This window comes from Sycon ciliatum, chromosome 4 (genome assembly GCF_964019385.1).
Source record: "Sycon ciliatum chromosome 4, ocSycCili1.1, whole genome shotgun sequence".
NCBI lineage: Eukaryota > Metazoa > Porifera > Calcarea > Leucosolenida > Sycettidae > Sycon > Sycon ciliatum.
Genome location: NC_088646.1, coordinates 33501351 through 33529323, shown reverse-complemented (window position 1 = coordinate 33529323; position 27973 = coordinate 33501351). Strand labels below are relative to the sequence as shown.

At 46.4% G+C, this 27973-nt stretch overlaps 2 protein-coding genes and 1 non-coding gene across 3 annotated transcripts; 1 reads left to right on the top strand and 2 right to left on the bottom strand.

Annotated features, from left to right (window-relative positions):
- Nucleotides 1-4: 4 nt before the first annotated feature.
- LOC135815769 (protein OSCP1-like) lies at nucleotides 5-12835 on the top strand. The gene is made up of 13 exons (XM_065329107.1): nucleotides 5-505; nucleotides 1533-1690; nucleotides 4173-4208; nucleotides 5747-5878; nucleotides 6378-6458; nucleotides 7314-7417; nucleotides 7925-8059; nucleotides 8314-8419; nucleotides 8985-9078; nucleotides 9439-9493; nucleotides 10707-10815; nucleotides 11710-11773; nucleotides 12587-12835. The coding sequence occupies exons 1-13, from the start codon at nucleotides 289-291 to the stop codon at nucleotides 12622-12624; spliced, it is 1329 nt and encodes a 442-aa protein (XP_065185179.1). The 5' UTR covers nucleotides 5-288; the 3' UTR covers nucleotides 12625-12835.
- On the bottom strand, nucleotides 11398-11470 carry Trnak-cuu (transfer RNA lysine (anticodon CUU)). The gene has a single exon. It is a non-coding gene; the product is annotated as a tRNA-Lys (tRNA).
- LOC135815768 (ras-associated and pleckstrin homology domains-containing protein 1-like) lies at nucleotides 12531-27901 on the bottom strand. The gene is made up of 20 exons (XM_065329106.1): nucleotides 27369-27901; nucleotides 25299-25480; nucleotides 24878-24972; nucleotides 24397-24621; nucleotides 23456-23929; nucleotides 23127-23166; nucleotides 22618-22910; nucleotides 21315-21725; nucleotides 20943-21002; nucleotides 20663-20740; nucleotides 19873-20032; nucleotides 19460-19581; nucleotides 18664-18747; nucleotides 18132-18269; nucleotides 15943-16053; nucleotides 15576-15677; nucleotides 15045-15233; nucleotides 14650-14701; nucleotides 13928-14037; nucleotides 12531-13324 (listed from the first exon to the last, which is right to left on the bottom strand). The coding sequence occupies exons 1-20, from the start codon at nucleotides 27500-27502 to the stop codon at nucleotides 13199-13201; spliced, it is 3186 nt and encodes a 1061-aa protein (XP_065185178.1). The 5' UTR covers nucleotides 27503-27901; the 3' UTR covers nucleotides 12531-13198.
- Between the last annotated feature and the right edge of the window lie 72 nt (nucleotides 27902-27973).

Genomic DNA, 27973 nt, shown 5'->3' with positions numbered 1-27973 from the left:
TCTGATCATCCTGTCACCGTTGATGTCAAGCTTGGTGTACAGTCGCAGAAATAATGGCGACTGACGATAGGCCGAGCCTGTCACCACAGTCCGCGAAGCTCAGCTAGCAATGAACATGCGACGCAAGGTGAGGGTTGTCCGACCGAAGGAAATTTTCCGCGAATCGACAGGTACCACACCTTTTGCTTGCTTCATTCTCTCTGTCGTCGTAACGGCGGGCCTCGTAGAACACGTCCACAACACTTCCAGTCACGTTCTCATTCTGAGCCGGGACGGCGGGAGGACGAAATGGCGGAGAAAGCAAAGGCCGTGACCGAGGCGGCCGGCAGCGAAAGCAGCAGCGGTGAAGACTCGGATGGGGAGACGGAGACGTCGTTATTCAGCCCGTACTTGTCAGCTAATGCTCTGCCACTGCTGTACACGAATCTTGCTGGCGAAATGGTGTACGTGCTGTCCACTCGCCTGGCAGCCACTCCTGGTATCAGCGAGAGCAAGCGACAAAAAGGTACGTGAGATGTCCTACAATCACATACTGTAATCATGGTAATTGCTCATGCAGCGATAGGTAGTTCATGGTTCATGGTTAGCAAGGAAGGAACGAGTGGCATCCTCGTCCTTTCATTCAGACAATGACTGATGTGATGATGTATGGAGTCTTGGAGATGGGTTGCCGCATGGTGTTCAGCATGTGCGTGTGGGAGGGGTACACGAAATACTTGATGCACAGGTTGGTACCAGGGACTGCCCAGCATGCCATGCGCCAGTGTTGGCCGTTGGTTGTTGGATTTTGCATGTCCATGTTGCACAGGAAGCCGGGTGTGCCCTTGTGGATGTACCATTACCAATACTGACCGTGTGCCATGTGTTCTACTGATGATGTCTTGAATGTGTGTGCACCTATTGGTAAAAATACTTGTAAATCCTGTGACTCGGGCCTGTCGCACTACTTTATTACTATTCAAGATCGGTACAATGGTCTTGGCGATTTTCAAGAGCAATTGTCCAAAGCGCCTCAGTGGATTTACAATGGCTTCTGTGTTAGGTGTACTGAGTTGGCTTCCTTCAACAGTATCGCTAAGTTCTAATTGTTATGTTCGGCCTGCAAGCCATAATTATAATCAAGAGTACATAACCCCCCAGAGTGTGCAACGCCTGATCCAGCTCTGCATAGGGTCTTGGTCGAGCGGAATCGGATCTTTGCGTCATAATACGGTACACATCTGAGGGGAACCCGGGGAGTCGCGGGTACTCTTGGATCAAAAACAATGGTGCCCTGCCTCGAGACCGGCCTTGCGCTGGTGTGAAGTGTACGCATGACATCAGAAGATCCGATTCCGCTCGACCAAGACCCTACACAGAGCTGGATCGGCGTTGCACACTCTGGGGGGTTATGTACTCTTGTTATAATACAGATGAGAGAGACAGTACGGAGAGAGACAATACGGCGACAAACACTATACACTACACAAATGACTATGACGTTTGTACTGATGTTGATTACTGTGTTGCTCTTGTGTGCGCCCTCTGGTCAGTTCTCTGCGCACTTGTTGATACGATATTTGATCGGCGCTTCGTGGACGAGAGTCTCATGAGCTACACGATCTCACCAAGCCGCGGTGCCTTCAAAGGCATTTTCCAGAAACTCATTGAAATCAGTTCTATCAAGGTTGGATCAACCAGCCTGAATAAGGTAAGTAGCCGCGCTGCTCGTAGGAATACTTGTGCTGTTTGCTGTGGCTGTATTCTGAAACATGTTAGAGAGAGTATCATTCTGAAACATGTTAGAGAGAGTATCATTCTGAAACATGTTAGAGAGAGTATCATTCTGAAACATGTTAGAGAGAGTATCATTCTGAAACATGTTACAGAGAGTATCATTCTGAAACATGTTAGAGAGAGTATCATTCTGAAACATGTTAGAGAGAGTATCATTCTGGAACATGTTAGAGAGAGTATCATTCTGAAACATGTTAGAGAGAGTATCATTCTGAAACATGTTAGAGAGAGAGTATCATTCTGAAACATGTTAGAGAGAGAGTATCATTCTGAAACATGTTAGAGAGAGAGTATCATTCTGAAACATGTTAGAGAGAGAGTATCATTCTGAAACATGTTAGAGAGAGTATCATTCTGAAACATGTTAGAGAGAGTATCATTCTGAAACATGTTAGAGAGAGTATCATTCTGAAACATGTTAGAGAGAGTATCATTCTGAAACATGTTAGAGAGAGTATCATTCTGAAACATGTTAGAGAGAGTATCATTCTGAAACATGTTGGAGAGTATCATTCTGAAACATGTTAGAGAGAGTATCATTCTGAAACATGTTGGAGAGAGTATCATTCTGAAACATGTTAGAGAGAGTATCATTCTGAAACATGTTAGAGAGAGTATCATTCTGAAACATGTTAGAGAGAGTATCATTCTGAAACATGTTAGAGAGAGAGTATCATTCTGAAACATGTTAGAGAGAGTATCATTCTGAAACATGTTAGAGAGAGTATCATTCTGAAACATGTTAGAGAGAGTATCATTCTGAAACATGTTAGAGAGAGTATCATTCTGAAACATGTTAGAGAGAGTATCATTCTGAAACATGTTAGAGAGAGAGAGTATCATTCTGAAACATGTTAGAGAGAGAGTATCATTCTGAAACATGTTAGAGAGAGAGTATCATTCTGAAACATGTTAGAGAGAGTATCATTCTGAAACATGTTAGAGAGAGAGTATCATTCTGAAACATGTTAGAGAGAGAGTATCATTCTGAAACATGTTAGAGAGAGAGTATCATTCTGAAACATGTTAGAGAGAGAGTATCATTCTGAAACATGTTAGAGAGAGTATCATTCTGAAACATGTTAGAGAGAGTATCATTCTGAAACATGTTAGAGAGAGTATCATTCTGAAACATGTTAGAGAGAGTATCATTCTGAAACATGTTGGAGAGTATCATTCTGAAACATGTTAGAGAGAGTATCATTCTGAAACATGTTGGAGAGAGTATCATTCTGAAACATGTTAGAGAGAGTATCATTCTGAAACATGTTAGAGAGAGTATCATTCTGAAACATGTTAGAGAGAGTATCATTCTGAAACATGTTAGAGAGAGAGTATCATTCTGAAACATGTTAGAGAGAGTATCATTCTGAAACATGTTAGAGAGAGTATCATTCTGAAACATGTTAGAGAGAGTATCATTCTGAAACATGTTAGAGAGAGTATCATTCTGAAACATGTTAGAGAGAGTATCATTCTGAAACATGTTAGAGAGAGAGTATCATTCTGAAACATGTTAGAGAGAGAGTATCATTCTGAAACATGTTAGAGAGAGAGTATCATTCTGAAACATGTTAGAGAGAGTATCATTCTGAAACATGTTAGAGAGAGAGTATCATTCTGAAACATGTTAGAGAGAGAGTATCATTCTGAAACATGTTAGAGAGAGAGTATCATTCTGAAACATGTTAGAGAGAGTATCATTCTGAAACATGTTAGAGAGAGTATCATTCTGAAACATGTTAGAGAGAGTATCATTCTGAAACATGTTAGAGAGAGTATCATTCTGAAACATGTTAGAGAGAGTATCATTCTGAAACATGTTAGAGAGAGAGTATCATTCTGAAACATGTTAGAGAGAGAGTATCATTCTGAAACATGTTAGAGAGAGAGTATCATTCTGAAACATGTTAGAGAGAGTATCATTCTGAAACATGTTAGAGAGAGAGTATCATTCTGAAACATGTTAGAGAGAGAGTATCATTCTGAAACATGTTAGAGAGAGAGTATCATTCTGAAACATGTTAGAGAGAGAGTATCATTCTGAAACATGTTAGAGAGAGTATCATTCTGAAACATGTTAGAGAGAGAGTATCATTCTAAAACATGTTAGAGAGAGAGTATCATTCTGAAACATGTTAGAGAGAGAGTATCATTCTGAAACATGTTAGAGAGAGAGTATCATTCTGAAACATGTTAGAGAGAGTATCATTCTGAAACATGTTAGAGAGAGTATCATTCTGAAACATGTTAGAGAGAGTATCATTCTGAAACATGTTAGAGCTATCATACGGGTATACATGTACTTGGTACATACCTTCTGAAGGTATGTACCAAAAGTTCTGGGCTGAGTGTGTTTGCGTGTGTTTGTCTGCAATTGCCTATGCTGCCTGTAGATGTACGACCTCATGATAATGTCATTGAAGAGTCAAGTGAGTCTAGTGTGCTTGTATACGGCTGCTGTTCATCTGGAACACCAGTAACACTGGTGTTAATAATCGGGGGACCCAGAGTGTGTGTGTATGTGTGTGTATGTGTGTACTTGACGACTGGTATGAAGTGGCCACCTCTTCTCGCTCCAAATGGCGCAAGGCTTACCGTTGTCTGCCAGACAAGCAGAACAGACCTCGACCATCACCGGTTATGTGCCAAACTTGTCACCGCTCCTTCAGTCGTGTAAGTGACAGGAAGCGACACAAGTGTACAGCTACGCGTGCCCTACCCGTAAGCCAACAGCCAGGAAGCTGTCACTGCGATCAGTGCGACAGATGGTTCCGGAGCAAGGGTGGATTTGCCCGACACAAGTGCTCGCCAGCAACATCACCAGCAGAGGCATCTTCTGACACACTTGAGTCACCGGTTACAAACAATATGTCCTGCGAACGCTGCAGCTTCCACTGCGCCCACTGCAACCGCTGTGTGCTATCGCGCCAAGGCATGAAACGTCACAAGTGCAGCCGTGGCTCGGCCAGAGCAACCAACACAGACCGTAGCTCCTTCTGCATCGTTTGCAATTGCGGTCGGCGTTTCAGTAGACCACAGGACCTATCCCGTCATCGCCCCTACTGTTCCGAACCTGCTCAACCCCCCCCCCCCCCCATGGGGTCCGCATAGCCAGAATATGGCAGCGCGTCCAAGGTCCAAGGTGTGTATGTGTGTATGTGTGTATATGTGTGTGTATGTGTGTGTGTTTCAGTGACAGTGGGGGAGGAGGGGTGACACTGACCTCACCTGTTTTGAGGTTTAAACTAGTGTCATCCCCACTAGCCCGGATACAACTATAGCCAGTGTGTGGCACATCCAAGGCTGACAGCATGCCAGAACTGCCAACTTTCTTTCATTCCACATTGATAGGGAGATCTCCCTCCAGGTTGGGCAACCAGTAGGGAGGTCGACTGCCTTCAACATGTAGAGGTGTTCATCTGTTGTTTTTGAACTTGTTGTCATGTCCTCCTTCTTTCTTGTTTTGCGACTCGCTGCACATCCATGGTTGGCAACTTAGCATACTTGCCGCATAGTCTGAGCCGAGTTGGGAGGTTTTCAAGTCTGGTCGGGCGATATTGAGATGTTTCGGAAACACTACCAAACTCAGGGAATCTCCCGCCTGATCCGGGGAGATTCGGCACCCCAGCATTCAGAGCATGTCCATCTATTGCGAAACGACTACAGTCCCTATTGCTTGTATGACAGCATGCACATTCGAGTAATTGAAGAAAAAAATCAAATAATCAAATTGTCTGCTACAAAATTTAATACTACTTTGAGTGCTCGGTAAGTTATAAGCACTTCACCCCTAGTGTTTTATCTAGCTTCTCATCATCTACGCTGATACGTTGGTGGTATCATAGACTGCCAGTGCCTTTCCAGGTTTCTATTTTATGTTTGTCTGATCCCTTGCTGCCACTATCTATCTGTGTGTCTTGTCGGGTTTAAGTTACAACATGCTGGTTTGCTTTGTTGATTGCTTCAGCTGTACTCGTGCCCACGACCAGAGGACTTCCTCTTGGTGACCATAAACCACTTGGACGGCATACAGAATGCCATTGGACCTAACCCAGGAACTGTGGAGTTACTGGACAACATCTATGACATTGTACTGAAAGTAAGTCACAGTAGACACAAAGGTTGCCACACGGCATCAATCTCATTGCCGCGATGACACGGCCCATTTGACAGTCAACCAAATGCGACGTACAGTGCTGCTCAATAAAATCCGATCATGTGATCACGTGATCACGTGAATCATGTACGCACCGGGGGCTGTGCAGCCCTAGACCTGCAAACACTGGAATGTTCACTGTTGCAGGGAGCGAAGCTGACTCATTCAATAGGATTTCTTTGAGCAGCACTGTACTTTGCTGGTACGTGTGTGCAGTTAGTCATGGAGGAGAAAGTTCGAGTGATTGTTAGAAATCATCTCTCCAACGCCTTCACAACCAAGGTCTTCCACTGCAATTCGCAGCAATTAACTAAGTTTTCAAATTGTTAAATTGCTAGAAAGTTGTCCTTAATCTAGTCTCTATTTTATTTGTTTGCTGTTGATATTGCTTTTGCTGTTGTTGCTGCTATCGTTGTTATTGCTGTTGTCCATTCCCGTTTAGAACTTCCAAGATCTGACATCCGGTCAGTTCATTGTGCTCAGACAGCTGCTTCTGAATTTCTTTCTCGATGCGAAAACTAAGGTAAATGACTGAACATTTCAAGTGCTGCCTAACTTTCATCTTTCACTACACACGTAGAAGAAAGACCCGACTCAGAATTCGTTGCAACTACGAGTTTCGTGCTTTTGTAGCAATCATCAGTCAACTGATGATGAGAAATAGAAAGAAGGCCCCTTTATAACTGATAGTCTGGCAATGGGTAGCAAGTAAACAGGGAATTGAGCGAGTATCAGTAATTGAGGCTAAAATCAGCAGTGTCCTGGCCTGATTTGTCACGGTACGGTCATAACGTCAATCATCATCAAGAGACTACATGCTGGGTAGGATCACAACTCGGTGTGAGCCAGTGGAAGAGCGCCAACGACATGGTCAGCTGGCTCAACTGCATCGAGGAGAAGGACAGGTGCACGTTCAACTCTCTGTGAAATTGCTATCCGCTACCAGCACCAGTTATAAGGGAGCCTTCTTTCTATTTCTCTCTAACTGTTATATAAGCATGAAACTCTGAGTTGAAACATACGTTCCGCCTGGTTCAAGTACAGAAACGATGTAGCAACCAGGTAGAAGAATCCCTACTCTACCTCCCCTCTCCTCCCCCCCCCCCCCCCACCCCTCCCAACCAATCACACGGCATATAAAGTAAACATTGTACCATGGCTTGTGTTTGGTGATTGCGTCACAAATGATGCAGCATAGGTAGGAACTGCAGAGGTGAATACCCGTGACGTCATCCACAAGAGCATGACTGCAACAATACAGTGAGCCGCGTCAGGTATGTGTGCTTGAACTTGAAAAACCTTTGACACTGGTTGTTTTGAAACTCTGCTCTAACGTCGCTCCTCTGTCCGGCTGAATGGACTGTTTTTCTGTGCCAAGGTCTCGGTGCTGATGAAGGAAGGCTTGCAGAATGAGAACGGCCTTGTCATTCAGCATGGCGGTGGCAATGTTCCGCACAGCTGTGAGCCACCAGGCGCCATAAGGTAACTATGAACAGCTGTGTTGCAGTCCCGTTGGGTTAAGTGCAGCCTTGGTTGAATGTGAGTTAGCTGTAGAGCAACTGATATTCCTTGTGCTTCTGCTGCTCAGCCGGAAACAGATTATTTAGAAAATAATCTTATTGTGAGCCTTGTCAGCATTAAACAGAAACAAATAGCCAGCACTGATTAGCTTGCAATGTGATGTAAGGCTTCATGTTTGGCACACTCGTCGAGTCATTACTACATGTACATATCACGATTTGACTGCTCTGTTCAATTAGACCGTGGCAGATCACATCACGTATAATATGTAACGCCGGTATGCCAGGCACCGAATACCCACATGCTGTCATCAAGATGAGTTGGTTTTGAACAGGTCAAGCACTGTACTCCAAAATGTATGTGCCTACAACTACCGTCAGGGCACGAGTAAGTGGTTGGTAAAGCTGAACGATCATTGCTTCCGGTGTTGATCTTTTTCTTTCTTTTTTTGACACCTTCTCGGTGCAGGTACTTCAAGCAAGATGGCCGCACGCCGGCAAGAGAGGAAGGAAGCTTTGCAGTCGACTATCGCTATGAGCCGAGTTTGCCAGCGCCATCGCTTGAACGCCACGATCATCGCGGCACAAAGCTGGGACTTAACTTGTAAGACTGAGGCTATTCTTTCTACAATGTCATGACAAAAGCTTTTAAAAACATGCATAGCTCTGTACTAGTATGAAGCAGTACCCCCACACAGACACGCGCGCGCCCCGCATCCCCGTACATACATAAATTCCTTAAATAGTTGTCTTGAATTTGTATGATCTTGGAATCCAACCAATTCTAGTGACCTGTCATTATATCTTTATTTGTTATGCATATCCACAACATGCACTGCCCTCTTTTCTTGTCTGTAGATACAACTCTCCTGGAAGTTCTGCTAAACCACCAGTTGCAGCAACTCCTCCAATTCGCGCACCCGACGCTAGCAGTCGCAATCAGACCGGCCCTGTGGATTCTATGGTAAGGTGTATCATCAACACAACGTGAATGTGATGCAAAACAAGATGCGTGCGAATTCCATCATAGTGCTAATTCGAGGCCAATGATGTACACGTGCTATCCATCATGGTCTTTATAGCTATTGCGAAGTTAGGATCTCCTTCCTAAACATGCGTGTTTTGTCAATAGTACCCCGCCCTCCATTGTCTTGAACACCGACCTTGCTTCGCACATGACCAATCGGTGTACCATCTTCATTCTTCATCCCGAAGGATGCACTGAAATGCTATTTGAACACGAGTTGCAGGTGTTGGTACATGTGGAATTCCATGTACCGTATTTCCCCGATTGTAAGGTGCACTCGATTATAAGTCGCACCCCCACTTTGAGGTTTGAACCACATTGTTTCAATACATGCATATAACTGCTAAGTAGGATGATGTCACTCTCGATTGTAAGTCGCATCCCCTTCTTTGCGCTTGAAGTTTAGTGTAAAAAGGTGCGACTTATATTCGGGGAAATACGGTATATCTGAGATTCTCCATCATGTGCTGTATGCGTGCCGTATGGACTATAATGCATGTAGGTGGACCAAGCAACCAAGGAGAAATTCCTACGACAGGCACGGGCCGAGGATGAACTCATGCGAAAGGCACTTGGTGAAAAGCAGCTGGTGAAAGGTTAGTTCTCATCCTGGAGATGCTGTTTCACTGTGGCCACTTGCAATGTGCATGGAAGTAACAATGGGCCGGACTACTGGCGGTACCGTAGGGAATTCACTCATTCCGAAAATATTTAGAGTTTAGAGTTAAGTTAACTTTGCCCTACTCATGTTGGGTGTGTGAATGAAAGCTGTTATCATGGCTCTCAATAAGTTCCCTAGCTGACAAGAGATACTGTACGGTTGTTTCGGGAGATCGTTTTTGGTAATTGTTGTTCCTTCCACAGGCACACTGGCAGGGATGGTGTTTGACCAAGATGTGCTTGACCCACAACCTCCAGTATTGCTGCTATCCTGTTACTTTCTCTCATTTGTGCAGGGAAGAAACCATCATTTGATCTTGAGCTGGATCTGGGTTTCGCATCAACAGACAGGTACAGCCAGTGTGCTGAATAAAACTATCATCGGACCTTGCAAAGTATTTACTGCAGCATTTCAATGCCGTCTGTTACATACTCATCGTGTTCCAGTAGCTCACATTTTGATGCACTGCCCTGTAGCTGTTGAAAGCACCCACATGAGACCATGCCATCAGCTAACGCATAACATTGTGGAGTGTGAATACTGGCGTGACTGCACTTGTTGAGGCCGCGCCATGACCCCGTCTCCTCAGTGTTATTTTGCATGACACAAAACTTCACTGTTTTGTACAGAAAGTCTTGTTTGCAGTATTGGTGCCAGATCGGATCTCTTGCAAACCTCTTGCAGTATTGGTGCCAGATCGGATCTCTTGCAAACCTCTTGCAGTATTGGTGCCAGATCGGATCTCTTGCAAACCTCTTGCAGTATTGGTGCCAGATCGGATCTCTTGCAAACCTCTTGCAGTATTGGTGCCAGATCGGATCTCTTGCAAACCTCTTGCAGTATTGGTGCCAGATCGGATCTCTTGCAAACCTCTTGCAGTATTGGTGCCAGATCGGATCTCTTGCAAACCTCTTGCAGTATTGGTGCCAGATCGGATCTCTTGCAAACCTCTTGCAGTATTGGTGCCAGATCGGATCTCTTGCAAACCTCTTGCAGTATTGGTGCCAGATCGGATCTCTTGCAAACCTCTTGCAGTATTGGTGCCAGATCGGATCTCTTGCAAACCTCTTGCAGTATTGGTGCCAGATCGGATCTCTTGCAAACCTCTTGCAGTATTGGTGCCAGATCGGATCTCTTGCAAACCTCTTGCAGTATTGGTGCCAGATCGGATCTCTTGCAAACCTCTTGCAGTATTGGTGCCAGATCGGATCTCTTGCAAACCTCTTGCAGTATTGGTGCCAGATCGGATCTCTTGCAAACCTCTTGCAGTATTGGTGCCAGATCGGATCTCTTGCAAACCTCTTGCAGTATTGGTGCCAGATCGGATCTCTTGCAAACCTCTTGCAGTATTGGTGCCAGATCGGATCTCTTGCAAACCTCTTGCAGTATTGGTGCCAGATCGGATCTCTTGCAAACCTCTTGCAGTATTGGTGCCAGATCGGATCTCTTGCAAACCTCTTGCAGTATTGGTCACGGCCAGATCGGATCTCTTGCAAACCTCTTGAAGTGGTGCAGCAAGTAATGGAAAATCTTCATCTGCTTTGCAACTGTCTTCTGTGTTAGCCCAAGCATGGAGAAAAAGTCTATCCAGCCTCAGGCGTCCACTAGTCCACCACAGCCTGGGGCTTCACAGGCTTCACTTGTTCCTAACACAGTGGCAGACTTTTCAAAGGTAAGAGCTAACAAATTAGTATAGGCCCAATGAGCTGTGTAGTTCGAAGTACCTGTACCTGGAGTTATGAAACACCGGAGAGGACGTGTCATCAATCTTGTTGTTGTGTGGCCAAAGCATCTCCAAAACTTGAAGAAAAACATATCTGCACCCTCCGAATTCCCGGGATTTCTACCGGGTATGGGGCTTCCCGAGAATATGTATTTTTTTTACTTGCGCCTCTTATTTTCTAGTCTGCTAAGGGCGCGTTCAGACTACCGTGAATCCCGTCAAACCGTGAATGCCGATAAACCGTGAAGGACATTCACACTCTACCGATAACAAACTAACGTTACCGTGAAGTTTTCAGCTCTCACCGCGGCACTGACAAGGGATTTTCCCTTTTTTCCCAGCGCGCATGCAGCCTGAGCACTTTTTTTACTGCCGGTAAAAGTTTACTGCCGCAGCAGCCGCAGCAGTAAAACTTTTCCACCGGTAACGTCACGTGATCCAATCACCTTGGCGACTTTCCCATTCCGTCACTTTTTATCGGCAGTCTGAACGCGCCCTAACCCGTTTGGCAAGCAGCAAAAAAAAAGAATGCGCCCAACGTGGGGCTCGAACCCACGACCCTGAGATTAAGAGTCTCATGCTCTACCGACTGAGCTAGCCGGGCTGCATGTTCAAAGGCAAATGAGATAAAACTAATAATAAGGCCACATTGAAAAAGTCCTTTGTTCAGGACATGGGAATATCTTTATAAGGCCTGTTGGTGTTTCAAGTTTCAACGGCATGAGTCTGCATCAAGCTCCAACTATTCTTATGCCTGACTGACCAAGCTATGCATCTGTTGCCATATGTTGCATCTTGTCACAACTGAAACCGCTGTGCCCCTGTGTCTGTGTTCTCCTGTAGGGCTCTCGCAAGACCTACGAGAGTATATGGAAAGAATTCACTTTCGACGACGAAGACCAAGGAGGTATGATTCTAGAACTTGATTACTTTGGGGGGTACTTTACTACTTACAGCACTGCTGCTCAATGAAATCCGATCACGTCACTCCAGCTTGTGCCCTGCACTACATGTAGTACACTATCCTGTGTTCGCAGGTCTAGGGCTACACGGTGCCCACGGTGGCATTCACTCGCTTGATCGGATTTCAATGGAGCACTGTACTGTACTTGTAGGCAACATGATTGTATTGAAGTCCAACATCTCTACAGTTATTATAAAATACTGTAAGTCAACAAAATTAATATTTGGCGGATATTTAATTTCGGCTATTTTTCGGGCTGGGCATTTTTGGCCTAAAATTTGCTGCAGCTGAAATTTTGTCTTGCAAGGTTCAGTGTGGCAATGTAGACAGGCAGGTTCAGGGTGGCAGTGTAGACAGCAGCAGTACAGCCCGAAATTTTAATGCGGCGTTTTAGTCCTGGAGGCCGAAATTTTTAAAACATGCCGAAAATGTGTAGACTGACAGTAATGGGTGCAGACCGCAGACCTTGCTATGCTAGTTATAAGATGAAGAGGTGCAAATGTAGCCCGTAGTCACTTTTCACCATAGGGTCAGGTGTTTAGGTTGTGAAAGACACCCCTTTACTACAATAAGCTTGACATGTGGAGGGCAGTGTTCACCTCTTCTTCCTCGTTGCCTTTCTACCCCTCATGTCTCTCTCTGTATTGAAGCCGACCATGAGGAGGAGAGCATGGTATGGGACAGCTGGCTGGGCTGGTGGTCAGGGAAGAAGACAAACAATACTCTCGTTTTGTTCTTGTGGTGTCCTGGGTACAGATAGCTCTGGAGGACTGGCGGACCAAGTGAGAGTGTAAAGTGTGCAAAAACAACAGCAACAGAGAGCAGCAGTAACGGGCACGTACGAGAAAAGCTCAAGAAGGACGTATCTGAGTACAATATGGAGGTAGCAAATGAACGTTGCTGTGAAGAGGCTCAGGCAGGACAAGGGCGCAATGCACATGACAGCTGATAACGTTAGACAGCAGATGGTGCAAAGGATCAGCCAGAGCGGCGGCGGTGGTATAACAGTAACAATTGTTCATTTTATCCAGCAATTCTAAGCCACGACAACTGGATCACGCCAGTATACACAAGAAGAGACAGCGTAGCTAGAAGATATGTACATCAAGAAAAAGAACAGTGGTAATATATAATAATTGTTCACGTTGTTGTAGCTGTTGTCCATTATATGATACAGTATACACCTGCTTGATCCACCACTCACATACACATAGATGATATTGAAGTGTGACGGGATGCTATGATTTGGTGATTTTTTTTTGAAAAGTCGTAAACTATTTATGTAATCCTCATGGCAACTGAATTGCCCAACGACAACTTGTACGTTGTTGGCGGAAGCAGTTTGTCGTGCCTACTTCTCAGTACTTCTTAGTATAGCCGAAGATTGTACATTCCATCTTCGTCGCCTGGTGCGAACTCCGATGTGTACGGTGTCGCTGTGGTCTTCGGTGTGGGTGGTAGATCATCCAGGCTGATTCTCATACCTCCATTGTCCTAGGAAATGTGTGACAGTAGTAGCAGAAGAAGGAAAGGTTGATATTCGGTTTATGATTGTTCACTTCAATCAGGAAGCTACTTTAGTGCACTTGCAAACGCCACTCCACAAGCGCTGCAAACCGCAACGGCGGCAAACATGGACCAAGCAGTGCTATCTTGATTGTGTACATATATGACTTGGCAGTGATTGATGTCAGAAGTCGATAAATTACGACTTTGGGTCCATTGACTACGACCACAGTGAAGTATGGTGTCTGATGGGCAGGCCCCTCATTTTGCATGCTGGTGTGTGCGTGTGACTTTTCCCCGTTCCCAGGAGTGGGATCCCGCCGGGAGGGCCCAGTCCAGTCACTACCGGCGGATGTGTCACCTCACTGGGAAGGAACCTACCCAAACGTGTACATGCAAGTGGATCCGAAAGTCAGCGCAATGCCATGACTCCAGCTTGGCTGTGTGACGTACCACTGTCGAGCCCTATCTATCAGACCAGCCAGGGTGTTGTTGTCTACATGGTTGGCTATACAAGTCCCGAAGTGTGCCGGTGGAATCCATTCAAACACAGGCTACAACAATATACAGTCTAGTGAAACATCTTCTTACATCTTCAGCAGCTGATTTCCAGGCTTGCCCAAACTGCTTCTGCCACGTGGTTCGTTCCGGGCCGTCAGGATCATCCACGGATACTGTCGAGACAGGGCGTGATGCAATAGCTGGCAGGAAAACACAATGCATGAAAAGACAGATCAGTGATCAAAAGAGCTGTATGCACACACTTCACAGTCTGGTTACTCCTCTAGACAGTTCACAATGGTCGATGCATGCTGCTTTCGAAACGCTAACCTTCTTTTCTTTGATAGGGTGCACAAACCGACATACAATAATCATTACAGTCATGTAGCCCACATGAATATCCATCCCCTAAAGCAGACTTTCTATTGACACAAACGGGCTATCTGCTCCTGCTCTGACCATCCACGCAAGGATACGGAAGTTGTTCATCTCAAAAATGTGGCACAGGAAATTTCAAGCAAACCAGAACAACTGCAGCATGGAATGAACCACAACTGCAGCATGGAATGAACCACAACTGCAGCATGGAATGAACCACAACTGCAGCATGGAATGAACCACAACTGCAGCATGGAATGAACCACAACTGCAGCATGGAATGAACCACAACTGCAGCATGGAATGAACCACAACTGCAGCATGGAATGAACCACAACTTCAACGTCAGAAGGAAGGCTGTAAACAGTCGACCAGACAAAAAGAAAAAGAAAACCTAAAGTATGTGTGTAAAGTATGTGTGTAAAGCAACTCACGAGAGCCAGACGAGGTTGCCATCTCCGACCGAGCGGCAAGGTCCTGGGCAGCCTGTGTACCATTACAGTGTAAAAACAAATACAAACCAAAGAATTAGAAACGACCAAAGATCTTGGGACGGGTTAATTAAGAGGACAATAGATCATAGAGCATGCGGAATATAACGAAACGCCTCTTTCGAAGTCTTATAAGAACACGTCTGCATGCCATTAACATGGTAAGTTTGTTTCCTGCGGTGCAGGTGAAAAGGCTTGCGGTATTTTGCGCGGCATGTCAACACAGTGGCATCACCATCAGAGGTGTCACCTGTACAATAGCAATCTTCATCATACCCATGGCATGTATTGACTAGCCGCTGGCTACAAGCAGTAGTACAACCACTACTAGCACATACATGTTCGCCTTGCTTCTTTTGCGTGCCACGCCGTAAGCGGCCAAGGGTGCCCGTCCTGTCTCGCTTGTCGTCCTCGGTGGATTCCTCCTGGAGGCGAATGATGCCATCAATTTCTTCCTCCGTCTCACGTGATAACCATGGCATCTGCTTGTACGTCAGTTCGTAATCCTCAAGGAGAGAATTGCCCAGCTACAAACGGATCCAGCACAAACAGGAGAAAGGATTCAGAGTGGGTCAGACAACAATGCATGACGGGGAGTCAATCACAAACCCACACCGACTGAACACTTTCCTGCCAGTAAGGAAAAAACTACACACAAAGAGCTGGGCGCGTGTACATTTCTCGTCCTCTCTCCTCACAAATCCCCTAGTTCATCAATGCGTGTATCACGGTCGTAAGATACCGAATAGTTTCCTCATGTATTTGCCGCTGACTGAGTTTAGTTCATTGAGCTTTCTTCCACCTCAATCCACACATCTACAACATAATGAGACACTACAGACTAAGGGGTAAATTGGGACTGAGCTCACCTTCGCCAATCGAATTCCTTGAATCCAGGAATTCTGCTCCTGTCGCGTCTCTGCACAGAAGTGCCTCATCTTCCTCTCCGTTATGTCCAGCGGTCCAGCAGGCTATAACAGGCATAGCAAAGAATGTTTTCTCTCAAGGTGGGCCGGGCTTCGGTTCGAATCCAAAACAGAACTCGGCATGACAAGCAGACGTGTGGCATTGATTGCAATACAGCAGAACATCGTCCAGCTCAAGCTAAAGCTAACCTGGATAGGTTGATCATTCGCCAGGAGGGCTCTACCTTTGCACTGCTTGCTTACTAAGGTGCAGCACCACCAAGCCCTCACAGATTCGCAAAGTCTTGTCAGGAACACTGTTCACTCTCACCTTCAACGAAAAGCAAAACTCAGTGTTTGCTTTGTACTTCCTGCGGTACGCATGGCCGGTATACACATCCATATCCTTCAGTTCCGCAAGACGATGCAGATCCTTCATGGCCTATACGCAGAAAGGCACATGCAGAGAGTATACTAAGGTTAAAACATTACAAATACCCCGCCTCCCCCAACACCCTGTACACTGCACTACTATTCCTAACGCTATGCTGGAGAATTCTGTACACTGCACTACTATTCCTAACGCTATGCTGGAGAATTCTGTACACTGCACTACTAATCCTAACGCTATGCTGGAGAATTCTGTACACTGCACTACTAATCCTAACGCTATGCTGGAGAATTCTGTACACTGCACTACTAATCCTCACGCTATGCTGGAGAATTCTGTACACTGCACTACTAATCCTAACGCTATGCTGGAGAATTCTGTACACTGCACTACTAATCCTAACGCTATGCTGGAGAATTCTGTACACTGCACTACTAATCCTAACGCTATGCTGGAGAATTCTGTACACTGCACTACTAATCCTAACGCTATGCTGGAGAATTCTGTACACTGCACTACTAATCCTAACGCTATGCTGGAGAATTCTGTACACTGCACTACTATTCCTAACGCTATGCTGGAGAATTCTGTACACTGCACTACTAATCCTAACGCTATGCTGGAGAATTCTGTACACTGCACTACTAATCCTCACGCTATGCTGGAGAATTCTGTACACTGCACTACTAATCCTCACGCTATGCTGGAGAATTCTGTACACTGCACTACTATTCCTAACGCTATGCTGGAGAATTCTGTACACTGCACTACTAATCCTCACGCTATGCTGGAGAATTCTGTACACTGCACTACTATTCCTAACGCTATGCTGGAGAATTCTGTACACTGCACTACTATTCCTAACGCTATGCTGGAGAATTCTGTACACTGCACTACTATTCCTAACGCTATGCTGGAGAATTCTGTACACTGCACTACTATTCCTAACGCTATGCTGGAGAATTCTGTACACTGCACTACTAATCCTAACGCTATGCTGGAGAATTCTGTACACTGCACTACTAATCCTCACGCTATGCTGGAGAATTCTGTACACTGCACTACTAATCCTCACGCTATGCTGGAGAATTCTGTACACTGCACTACTATTCCTAACGCTATGCTGGAGAATTCTGTACACTGCACTACTAATCCTCACGCTATGCTGGAGAATTCTGTACACTGCACTACTATTCCTAACGCTATGCTGGAGAATTCTGTACACTGCACTACTATTCCTAACGCTATGCTGGAGAATTCTGTACACTGCACTACTATTCCTAACGCTATGCTGGAGAATTCTGTACACTGCACTACTAATCCTCACGCTATGCTGGAGAATTCTGTACACTGCACTACTATTCCTAACGCTATGCTGGAGAATTCTGTACACTGCACTACTATTCCTAACGCTATGCTGGAGAATTCTGTACACTGCACTACTATTCCTAACGCTATGCTGGAGAATTCTGTACACTGCACTACTATTCCTAACGCTATGCTGGAGAATTCTGTACACTGCACTACTATTCCTAACGCTATGCTGGAGAATTCTGTACACTGCACTACTATTCCTAACGCTATGCTGGAGAATTCTGTACACTGCACTACTATTCCTAACGCTATGCTGGAGAATTCTGTACACTGCACTACTATTCCTAACGCTATGCTGGAGAATTCTGTACACTGCACTACTATTCCTAACGCTATGCTGGAGAATTCTGTACACTGCACTACTATTCCTAACGCTATGCTGGAGAATTCTGTACACTGCACTACTATTCCTAACGCTATGCTGGAGAATTCTGTACACTGCACTACTATTCCTAACGCTATGCTGGAGAATTCTGTACACTGCACTACTATTCCTAACGCTATGCTGGAGAATTCTGTACACTGCACTACTATTCCTAACGCTATGCTGGAGAATTCTGTACATGTACAAGAAATGAATTGTAAAAGTGAATAGGAGCAAAGTTTTAAAATGATTACAACAAGATGTTTGGCAGCACATAGCTGCAGAACCCATAGGATATGACTGTTGAGTCGCCTCCGTACCGTGTGACATTGGAAATGCATAGACAAGTACAAGCAATTGGCACTTTAAAATAACTTGGATGATAACTCACCGCAGCCTTTCCTTTGTGCGAGTAGTAGAGGCCAGACTTGCGCAAGCTAAAGTACTGCTTCTTCCAGTTGCCCTTCCGGCCTTCCTTGTACATCAGGTAGCCTTCAATGTCGGGCAGGGTTTGGGCAACAAACAGCTCCTGTACAGAACACGCACACAAGTACACACAACCAAGCCACATTGACACCACCTCGTGTTGAGCCAGCAGACAATACGTGTACACTAATTAGACTAGGGTGGAAGAGCTCATCCGTGGGCTGAAACCTGTGGATCAACATCTGCATCTGCAAAGTGCCATCAGAATGAGGGCCAAACATGCTTCCGGGATCATTGATATGTTTTACAAGTGTCGCCAGTACATTGTTGGTTAGGGTCCGTTGCGTAACCAGCATCTATACGAGAGAGCATTCAAACATTGTGAGACTCATCTGCCCTTTACATGTATACTCAGAGGGCAATTTGCTTCCAAAAGTATGCAGTGATTCCTAAAAAAGGTTTTGCTAATTCCACACCAACAGAAATCACGCACAAACCTTCATAATGATATCACGCTTTGTAGATTCCTTCACTGCCGTCTTCTTTCCTGGTGCGTACGCATGGCTTGATGGCATAAATAGCTGAAGGGAGAGAGAGAGAGTGTGAGAGAGAGTCAGATGGAGCAATTACACATTATGCACAAATACAGAAAGCCAGCACACGAAGCACAGAAGCCATACAATTTTGACTAGGCCTTTCGTACCATTACTCTTCAAGTCGAATACAATGGTGATTAACAAGGTAGCAAGCAAGTCCTTAAGTTATAACCGGCACTTTGGCGGTCAGAGCATTGACAAAAATAGCACTTGAAAAATAGCGCTAGTGGCGCCAACAACATATTTGGCGGTCAGAGCATAGACCAAATAGCACTTTAAAAGATAGTGCTACAGAAAGACAGACACACATACACACACATGCAAACACCCCCCCCCCCCCCCCCACACACACACACATGTGCATGCAAACAAACACCCCCCCCCCCCCACACACACATGTGCATGCAAACAAACACACACACACACACATACACACACACACACACACACACACACACACACACATTAATTTTTGTAATCACTGCACACTGGAACAGTAGCTATTCCTGCCTTTTTGAATTCCAGCATGCATTCAAAACCGACCCTTCACATCAAGAGAAGGCGAACGTCAATGTGTATACGTTAAGCCGGGGCTGAAGGCAATAAGGTGCTGATAGTCAAGCTTCTACTGCTGTCTTAAGACCATTCACCATGCAGCAGAACCCAGTATGTTAGCTGTTGCTAGCTACACAGTTACCTGTGGTCTCTTCAGTAGCATGTACTTGTCCGGTTTGTTGGTGAACGCAATGCTGTTGTTGCTTTCCCGTGGCCAGCTATCCAGGACCGGCACCACTAGGTCATGGTCCTCTAAGCGTCGCTCTGCAGTGAAATGAAAGAAACACAGCAGTGCCTTTGTGAGAATACACACGTCATGAACAACAGCACCTTCTTTCAAAAAGAACACAGCTGTTAAAATCATGGATACGCTATGGAACGTACTGCATTCAGCCTAGCATACACGACAATCTCACTGGGAGCAACAGGAAGTGATGAGTCTCAGTGAGATGAACAAGCCACTCAACACAAAAGTCGAGATCGTTGCAAGACACAGAGTGGCACAACAGCAGGTAAGCTACTCAACATGATCCAACACATAGGCACTGTACATACCAATGTAGTGCTCAGTCAGTTGCTCAATTAGAACATAATTCGGGCCTGGCTGGACGCGGTTCTTCTTCATCAGGCGACTGCACACCTCCCGAGCTGTCATCTTGTCGTCAATGACGATCATCTTGGAGCTACCATCATCGTTATATGCCTTGAGGACGACCTTTACAATGAAAAAAGAACAGTATGAAGCTCAGTGATTTCAGTCCAAATTCTCCACCACATGCACTCTCCGGCTGACGGAGTTCAGCGATGGCCCTTGTAATAGGCAGCAGTTGGCTTTATGAAGGTCAGACCTATCCAATTATCTATACAGTAGTTATGCCACTGCAGTCAAAAACGCCTCGCAGAAAGCAATTCTGAGTGGCAGGAGAACAAGGATTGAGCTTCTAAAACTGAATACTCTGTAATTATAGGCAACTGCATGCATGCACAGAGTTCAAAGTTTGGAGATGTGTTCCTTACACAGAAAGCACAACAGTGTGGCGACACCGGCATAATATCAGGTCTGGATAGCGCAAGTTCTGATGATAAAAGTAATTTGAATAAGCAAATTCTCCACTTCCTATCACACACGCCGGGCAGGGGACGATATTGCTAGTCACAACCCAGAGTACCGCCGAGCGGTACAGTCACTGTATTGCAAACTGGTGCCATGAATCTCTATCCCCTCTTCCGGGGAGACCCACGTGACCAGTTTTGGCAGTAAGACAGTATGTGCGTGTGTGTGTGTGTGTGTGTGTGTGTGTGTGTGTGTGTGTGTGTGTGTGTGTGTGTGTATGCTCTCCATTACCTTCTTGACTTTAGCTTCTTTTAGTTTCTCCACGGCCATCTGGACCTTGAGAGCCTTCAGACGTGCATCTTTGTCAGCCTGTCATACACACGAAGGAAGCAGCAGATTATCCCAGGACAAAGACTCCCACAGTTGGAGGTACATACAGCTTATCAAAGCATGCCACATACATGTACTTCAAGGCTCAGGACTACTAGCACATTTGATCTTCTTTCAGAATTCTTTACACATTCAGGGGGGGGGGGGGGGGGGGGGGGATGCAGCAATATGACGACCGTACCTCCGATAAATTCTCCGTGTTTCCATTGTTGAGCTGAGCCAACTCGCGCTCAAGACGCTCCTGGAAGCATTCGCACAAAAAAAGACAGAAGTAGTTTTGGACTAGGTACGCAGGCTCCCTGCATACAATTGCTTGGGGCAGACTGAACTGTGTGGCAAAAAGTAGATTGGGCACAATGCTGATAGAAAAAAACCCGGTAAATACACCAGGCAACGGCAGACACTACGAATAGTTGTCAATGTTGAAATCAATCGCTCCTGAAAGCCAATGCTCATTTTACAGATATCATACGTTCAGCACAATTGTCCACAGGGCCACGGGAAGGAAGCAATACCACACGGCACAGTCCCAGCATTACAGACTTTCACTCACCTGTGGCTTCTCAGGCAGCTTGACAATGGCGGTGTTACGCACTTCACGAACCTCAACATCAAAGCCGGGCGTGACACTGGGAGATTCGGACGGCCGCCGGAAGTCGGAGGGCTGGCGCATGACCGGCTCTTTGCTCTGTTTGAACACGTCACCAGATGGTCTTCTGTCATCACTTGGTGGGCTCACTGCCTCATCCGATGTTCTCCGTGTGCTACTGTCACTGCCAAATATCGAGGACACAAAAGATCCCGACAGCCGTGAAGACGTCGATGCACCTAGATCACGGCTTAGTGCCTCCAGGTCATCCTCAACACTCGGTGACGGCGCCGTCTCAAACTGGTTGTCGCTGCCCAGGAGGCTTGCCGTAATCACCGATGTAGACATGTCTTCGGCAGACACAGGCTGGATGACCTGCACAGAACACAGTCAAACAGATGCAGACACACGTGTGGCATGCAATGTATAAGAATGCACAATTCCCAAAGCCAAGACACGGCAGCTCGAGGCGACACCCTGAAAAGTGATACACGAGTCGGAGGCACCTTCACGTCCCATTGCCACAGGCAGGACAGGCAACATTTTGATAGCTGCCATACCCAGTAAGCAGTCCACTTCTATAGTATCTGTCAGACCCAGTAAGCAGTCCACTTCTATAGTATCTGTCACACTCCATAAGCAGTCCACCTAATGTTATAGTATCTGCCAGACCCAGTAAGCAGTCCACTTCAAAAGTATATTTCAGACCCAGTAATCAGTCCACTTCTATAGCAACTGTCAGACCCAGCAAGCAGGCCACTTCTAAAGTATCTGTCAGGCCCAGTAAGCAGTCCACAACTATAGCATGTCAGACCCAGCAAGCAGTCCACTTCTAAAGTATATTTCAGACCCAGTAAGCAGTCCACTTCTATAGCATCTGTCAGACCCAGCAAGCAGGCCACTTCTAAAGTATCTGTCAGGCCCAGTAAGCAGTCAACTACTATAGCATGTCAGACCCAGCAAGCAGTCCACTTCTAAAGTATCTGTCAGGCCCAGTAAGCAGTCCACTTCTATAGCATCTGTCAGACCCAGTAAGCAGTCCACTTCTAAAGTATCTGTCAGGCCCAGTAAGCAGTCCACTTCTATAGCATCTGTCAGACCCAGTAAGCAGTCCACTTCTAACGTTATAGTATCTGTCAGACCCAGTAAACAGTCCACTTCTACTATGCAGTCATTGTACAGATATTGTCCTAGGCCCAATGGTACTGGAGCACCAGTGCATACTGGACAACTGTTCTTCTCTTAGTTTCCGGACTATCACGCTTACCTTTCCTCCTCCACTTAGCTTGGTGATCTCTCTGGAAAGGTCGGACGAGACGCGTCCAGCAGCAGGATCTGACTGAGGCTGCAGCGAGGACGAATTGCTCATCATGTCCATCTCTGCCATCAGCCGAGAGAACTCGTCCTCGTCGAGAGGAGCAGGTGCTGGCTTCTGAATGACTGGCCGCGAGACCGGAGCTGTAGAGGACTTCACAGGTGATCCACTGCTGCTGCTACCAGCGCCTGCATTCTCCATTTCCAGCAGGTCAGCAAGCAAAGCATCCAGGTCCACATCACCTCCTATCCATATAACCACAAGAACAAAGGATTACCATTGACATTTGTAGGCCTACAAAGGGCTACAATGTAGTTGACTACAAATACACAAGAAAAGACACCTACCTGATTCAATTCAATGTTTCAGGCCCACAAAACAGAGTAAAGAATACTTAGAATAGGAATCAGCTGCCAATGGGCTACATGACCTATACAAGCACAGCATGTTCATGTACCAACCTTGGATATCCACCATTGACCGTCTGTCCTTTGGATCTTTCTGCAGTGTATCAACACAAAGTAAACACAAGTACTTTGTGACGTTGCAGTGTGTTGCAAAACCACCACAATGTCAGTGAAATGTGCAGAATCAAAACACAGAAGAAATAACAGCAACCAAATAGGGAATAGGGAAGCGTCACCGGACCGCATATAAAAGGCTGTATAAAAGGCTGCAGAACATTGGACCAGACTGGAACATGGGTACACCCGAGAACTTTCACCAAGGAATGAACAAGAAAGGACACTACACATACACCTATTCACCTTTGACAGGAAGAAAAGCTTACCAATTTCGAATCACTTGGACTGCGCTTGACCGACTTCTCTGGCTCCACAATCGACACGCCTTTTGGTTTCGTCACTGGTTTGGACTTTGCAGCCGGCGGTGGGCCTGCAGACTTCACCGGAGGGAGATCTTTACCAGGTGCCTCGCCAGTCGGTTTGTTTACGGAAGCATACAGGTCGAAGGGAGCCGTGCTAGTCGTTGGTGCTTTTAGCGCAGATTTAGGACTGGCAGCGGGTTTATCGGGCGAGGCTGAGGGTGCTAGACTACTCTCATCCCGCGATGGCGGTGGCGGTTTAGGCTTCCGGGGTGCTGCAGCTGGCTTAGGACCAGACATTTGCCTCTCAACGGGTGGCCTTTCGGGAGGCGGCGTCGGGCGTGCGGTAGACGGAACTGGGGGCGGTTCACTGAGGTCGCGGTTAGAAGCTTTAGGAGACCGCGGCGCAGGTTTGGGCTTGGGGGTAATGGGAGGACCATCCTATAGCAACACACCACATAGAGGAGCTATGCATATTACACAACACATAGAGGAGCTATGCGTAATACACAACACATAGAGGAGCTATGCACATAGCACACCACATAGAGGAACCATGCATATTACACACCATGATGGACAAGCCGCATAGCAGAATGTTTACATCAAGTGCATTGAATGCAAGTAAGACAACAAGCAACCACTAAGAAAACTCAGATCAAAAGACCAAGGCATGCAATGGAATTGCATGATTTGCAGTTCATTATAAACTAATCACTCTTCTCCTTCGATCTTGTTCTAATTCTCTAAACATGCTGCTGTTTTCACAAGTTTTTTTTCGAAAGATTCAAATAATTTAGTTATCATAATGCTCACTCGCTTTGAATCGCTGATCAGATCATGATCATGTGATCTGACCACACCATGCGCCATTAACAGGCAAAGCAAGACAAGATCGGCTTCCTTACCATATCATCAAAGGTATCTCCGCCCAGAAAACTACCCATCGATGAGCCTAAACTTGCCAGAAAGCTAGAAGTTGTTTTCTCTTCGAGGTCGTCGCCGGACGCGTGTGCAGTGACCACTGGGGGAGGTGGTGGTGGTACGGGGATTTCTGCATACTGATGATCTGCGGGCGCGGAAATCGGCGGCGGTGGAGGAGGCAGTGAGAGATCAGCGTCAGGAACTGAATCCTGTAGGAAGCAAGTCAGCCATGGACACAGTATGCAGGTATGTTTACACCATGTACAGAGTCAACTCAGATATTATAATCACATGTACGTGTACTACACAGACCAGCACTGCTATTCCAGCAAAACAGTCTTGCAGAAGGGACATGAAATCCCATTAATCCCTTGCTTGATATCGGCTGAGCAATAGTATTCTTCATCAACACTGCTATGCTTTTACACAGCCGTGTTAATACGACAACAAAGCTAGAAATCTTACGTCTACAAAGGATTCCCGGTAGGATTCCTCCAGTTTCCCAGAGTCGAGTCCGGACAAGAATCGCATCGTGGAGACCATGGCGCCAGTGTCCTCACCTACACAGGCAGTGCACACATAGGACAGCCGGGAAGCACAATATACTAGCATACAAAACAAATACTACAGAAAGTCTATTCAAGAAGGGTGACCGACTGCTACTGAGGTCGGCCAGTCGTGGTGTGGTGGCTGATGAGAAAAAAATAATCTACAGCAAATCTAGCGAGAGATGGTAAATCATTGACACAAGACGCGATTATAACATTACAAAACTTGCACTCCTAGCTATGTTATTTCGACACATAGCAGGGTACAACCGAGGAATTGACGGCCGCACAGTTTTCACTGGGTCAGTCAGTCTGCAAGAAGCAAGGAATGCACTCACCATTGACTGCGTCGTTGACAGGTTCAGTCTTCTCGTCGCTCTCTTCCTGCGAACTCCAACCGTCGTCATACTCGTCCACATCAGCGTCCAGCTGCTTCAAATCATTTACTGCTGTGAGCAGGGTTTCGAGGTGCGCACGGCTCTTTATTCCCATCTCTTCCAGGGTGGTCTCGTCCAAAAGCCTGCATGAAAATGAACCGGGGGTGAGACAGTGTCAGCCTAAATGGTGCCGGTGCCACATTAGCAATTCATACATCACACACGTGGCATACTATACACATCACACACGTGGCATACTATACATCACATCACACATAACATACAGCTATAGGTATAACCAAGAGTAGATAAACAAGAGTGTGCAACTCCCGGATGGGTTGGCCCACGGCGGAATTTTTTGTTGACGTAATCTTTTCGACGACGCACGCGCTGCGAGCCTTTTGGAGAGTTTCCCTCGTGCACTTGGCTGGGCTTTATACTACAAGGTCGGTGCCCAGCACGTGCTCTCACACTGCTCTGCGGCAGAATCCGCGTTTCTCTGAAAAAAGGTGACGTCAACAAAAAATTCCGCCGTGGGCGCGGGGTATCTGCAGATTGTGCAGGAGAGATCCGGAGTTGCACACTCTTGTTTATCTACTCTTGGTATAAGATTAGGAACATGTGAAGCAGCACCAATGAAACAATTACAACAACACCGTGCCACGAGTAAATGCAAACAGGCATGTGTGCGTGCGTGTGTGTGGTACACACACGTGAGCACATCCACCATGCCGCACATACAACGGCCGTGCCGTGAGCAGGCCAACACAGAGGCCGGGGACGGTCACGGCTACCCATGACAAGCAACATGTCGATCAAGTGTCTCTACAGGCAACACACACACCTTACAACATGGGAGGGAAATGCAACCAGTACAACAAAACAATACAGAGGTCAAGCCAGGGGGGGGGGGGGGGCAGGCCAGGGGACTGGCTTAAAATTAAAATTAATTATTTATGAAAATAATGAGATACAAAATTTAATGTACAACATTTGCAAAATACATTGTTGTATACGAAAACGCAGCACATTACAAAAATTATGGTATCCGAAATTTGAATGCAAATCAAACACTACTGAAGTGCCGTCCTAGTGTCCACATGCACACAGCACTTAGGTCACAGCCTCTCCATTTAGATCCAGATATTGATGGCCATGAATTCGAAAATGCCCAAATACGTAGCCCAGCGGGTTCCAGACTGAGGAACTCAAACTGGTGGCTGGTCCGGGCTGCTCATACAGACACTAATGTCTGCTCCCAGACTTGCAATGGGTGGTTTCAACGCAATCAAAGCCTGCTCCGCTGTCACGATAGGAAACCCGCAGCGTTGACTGCAGTGCGAGCACACGTAGGTAACCCACACCACTGCAATGGCACTACTGCTGGAGTAATGATACACCCGAAAAGTCAGAATTTTCAAAAAGGAACACATCGTGACAGCTACAATGTAGGTACAATTGGAGAGCGTATCTAGTTTCGAGACGCGTGCCTCGCTGCTCGCGCTTTGGGACTTGAAATGCACCAGTGAGAGTTTCTCAAAAAAAAGCGCCCGACAAACAAACTGAATTCCGTTGAGCGATATTCCCGTGCTCTAGCAGATAGAGCATTTTGAGGACTGCCGTCATCAGGGTCATGATCGTCTGGTGCATTGACGCACAACCCGCACCCAACCTGCACAAGCACACCCGCGGGGAGTCATGATAATGGCTGTGTAACAATCGTTCGTCTGCTGTTCTCTGTTCCACAGTAGAGGCGCTGAAAGCATGCGAGCACCTGACACCCATTGCCTTCCGATATTCGAAATGAGCTTCACCAAGCTAGATATAGACCGCGATGGAAATGCCACAACAATTTTTCATGAACCTAACAGCCATACTGCAAAAGAGAAAGTGTGCACGATTGTGGACGATGCTGTGTAGTCGCGAAACGTAAAATTGCCGCTTGGCGAGAGGAACACAAGGGCTGATAATGGGCCAACACGACAAGAACAAGATGGTGAACAAGTTCTAATCGATATCGGAAGCACTTACGTGCAAAGCGTGAGCTTATCATATCCGAAGTCGACCAGAGTGGAGTGCAAACCCTGCAGGTCATAGGCTTGCAGCCATGTCACCAGGTCAGCGCGATCCTGCTCCGGATCCGTGCCGTCGTCCAGGGAGGCCATGGCCCGTCGTCCTCACGTACCAAGCAAGTCCGCAGTCAGCTCTCCGTCTCCGTCAGAGCTGTGTCGTGTTCCCGACTCTTGCACCTCCGCTCAGAGCGCTGTTTGCAAGGTTGCAGAGTTTGTGTTAGATAAATTTCCGCTCTCGAGCACTGGAGCCTAGGTACTGTTGGTCGACTCGTAAATCTCAGTGGTGGTCCCAAGCTGCCACTACCGCTCAGAAGTCGGTTCGGACAAACGTGGCAAGGCGCAGTCCCACAATAAATCTAAACGAAGCGACATGCACAATAAATTGAGGAGAAAATAGAGCACTCAACTGCTGCACCGCCGCATACTGCCCAGCCACAGACTGTCATCCTAGATAAGACCACCAAGAACTCTCTCGCGCGCTCTACTCCACAGAAGAATATTTTTGCCACGCGTCGGCTAGGCCGGCGGCTCAGAGCCTCATAATCAGACGAACATACACGCACG

Excerpts from the sequence above, each read along its gene's own strand:
- LOC135815769 (XM_065329107.1), top strand. The coding sequence starts at position 289 with ATGGCGGAGAAAGCAAAGGCCGTGACCGAGGCGGCCGGCAGCGAAAGC. Across the intron at positions 7,418-7,924 it reads GAGCCACCAGGCGCCATAAG|GTACTTCAAGCAAGATGGCC; the intron begins GTAACTATGAAC and ends TTCTCGGTGCAG. Across the intron at positions 11,774-12,586 it reads CGACGACGAAGACCAAGGAG|ATAGCTCTGGAGGACTGGCG; the intron begins GTATGATTCTAG and ends TCCTGGGTACAG.
- LOC135815768 (XM_065329106.1), bottom strand. The coding sequence starts at position 27,502 with ATGGCCTCCCTGGACGACGGCACGGATCCGGAGCAGGATCGCGCTGAC. Across the intron at positions 21,003-21,314 it reads AGCTGCCTGAGAAGCCACAG|GAGCGTCTTGAGCGCGAGTT; the intron begins GTGAGTGAAAGT and ends GAATGCTTCCAG. Across the intron at positions 20,033-20,662 it reads AAGAAGCTAAAGTCAAGAAG|GTCGTCCTCAAGGCATATAA; the intron begins GTAATGGAGAGC and ends TTCATTGTAAAG.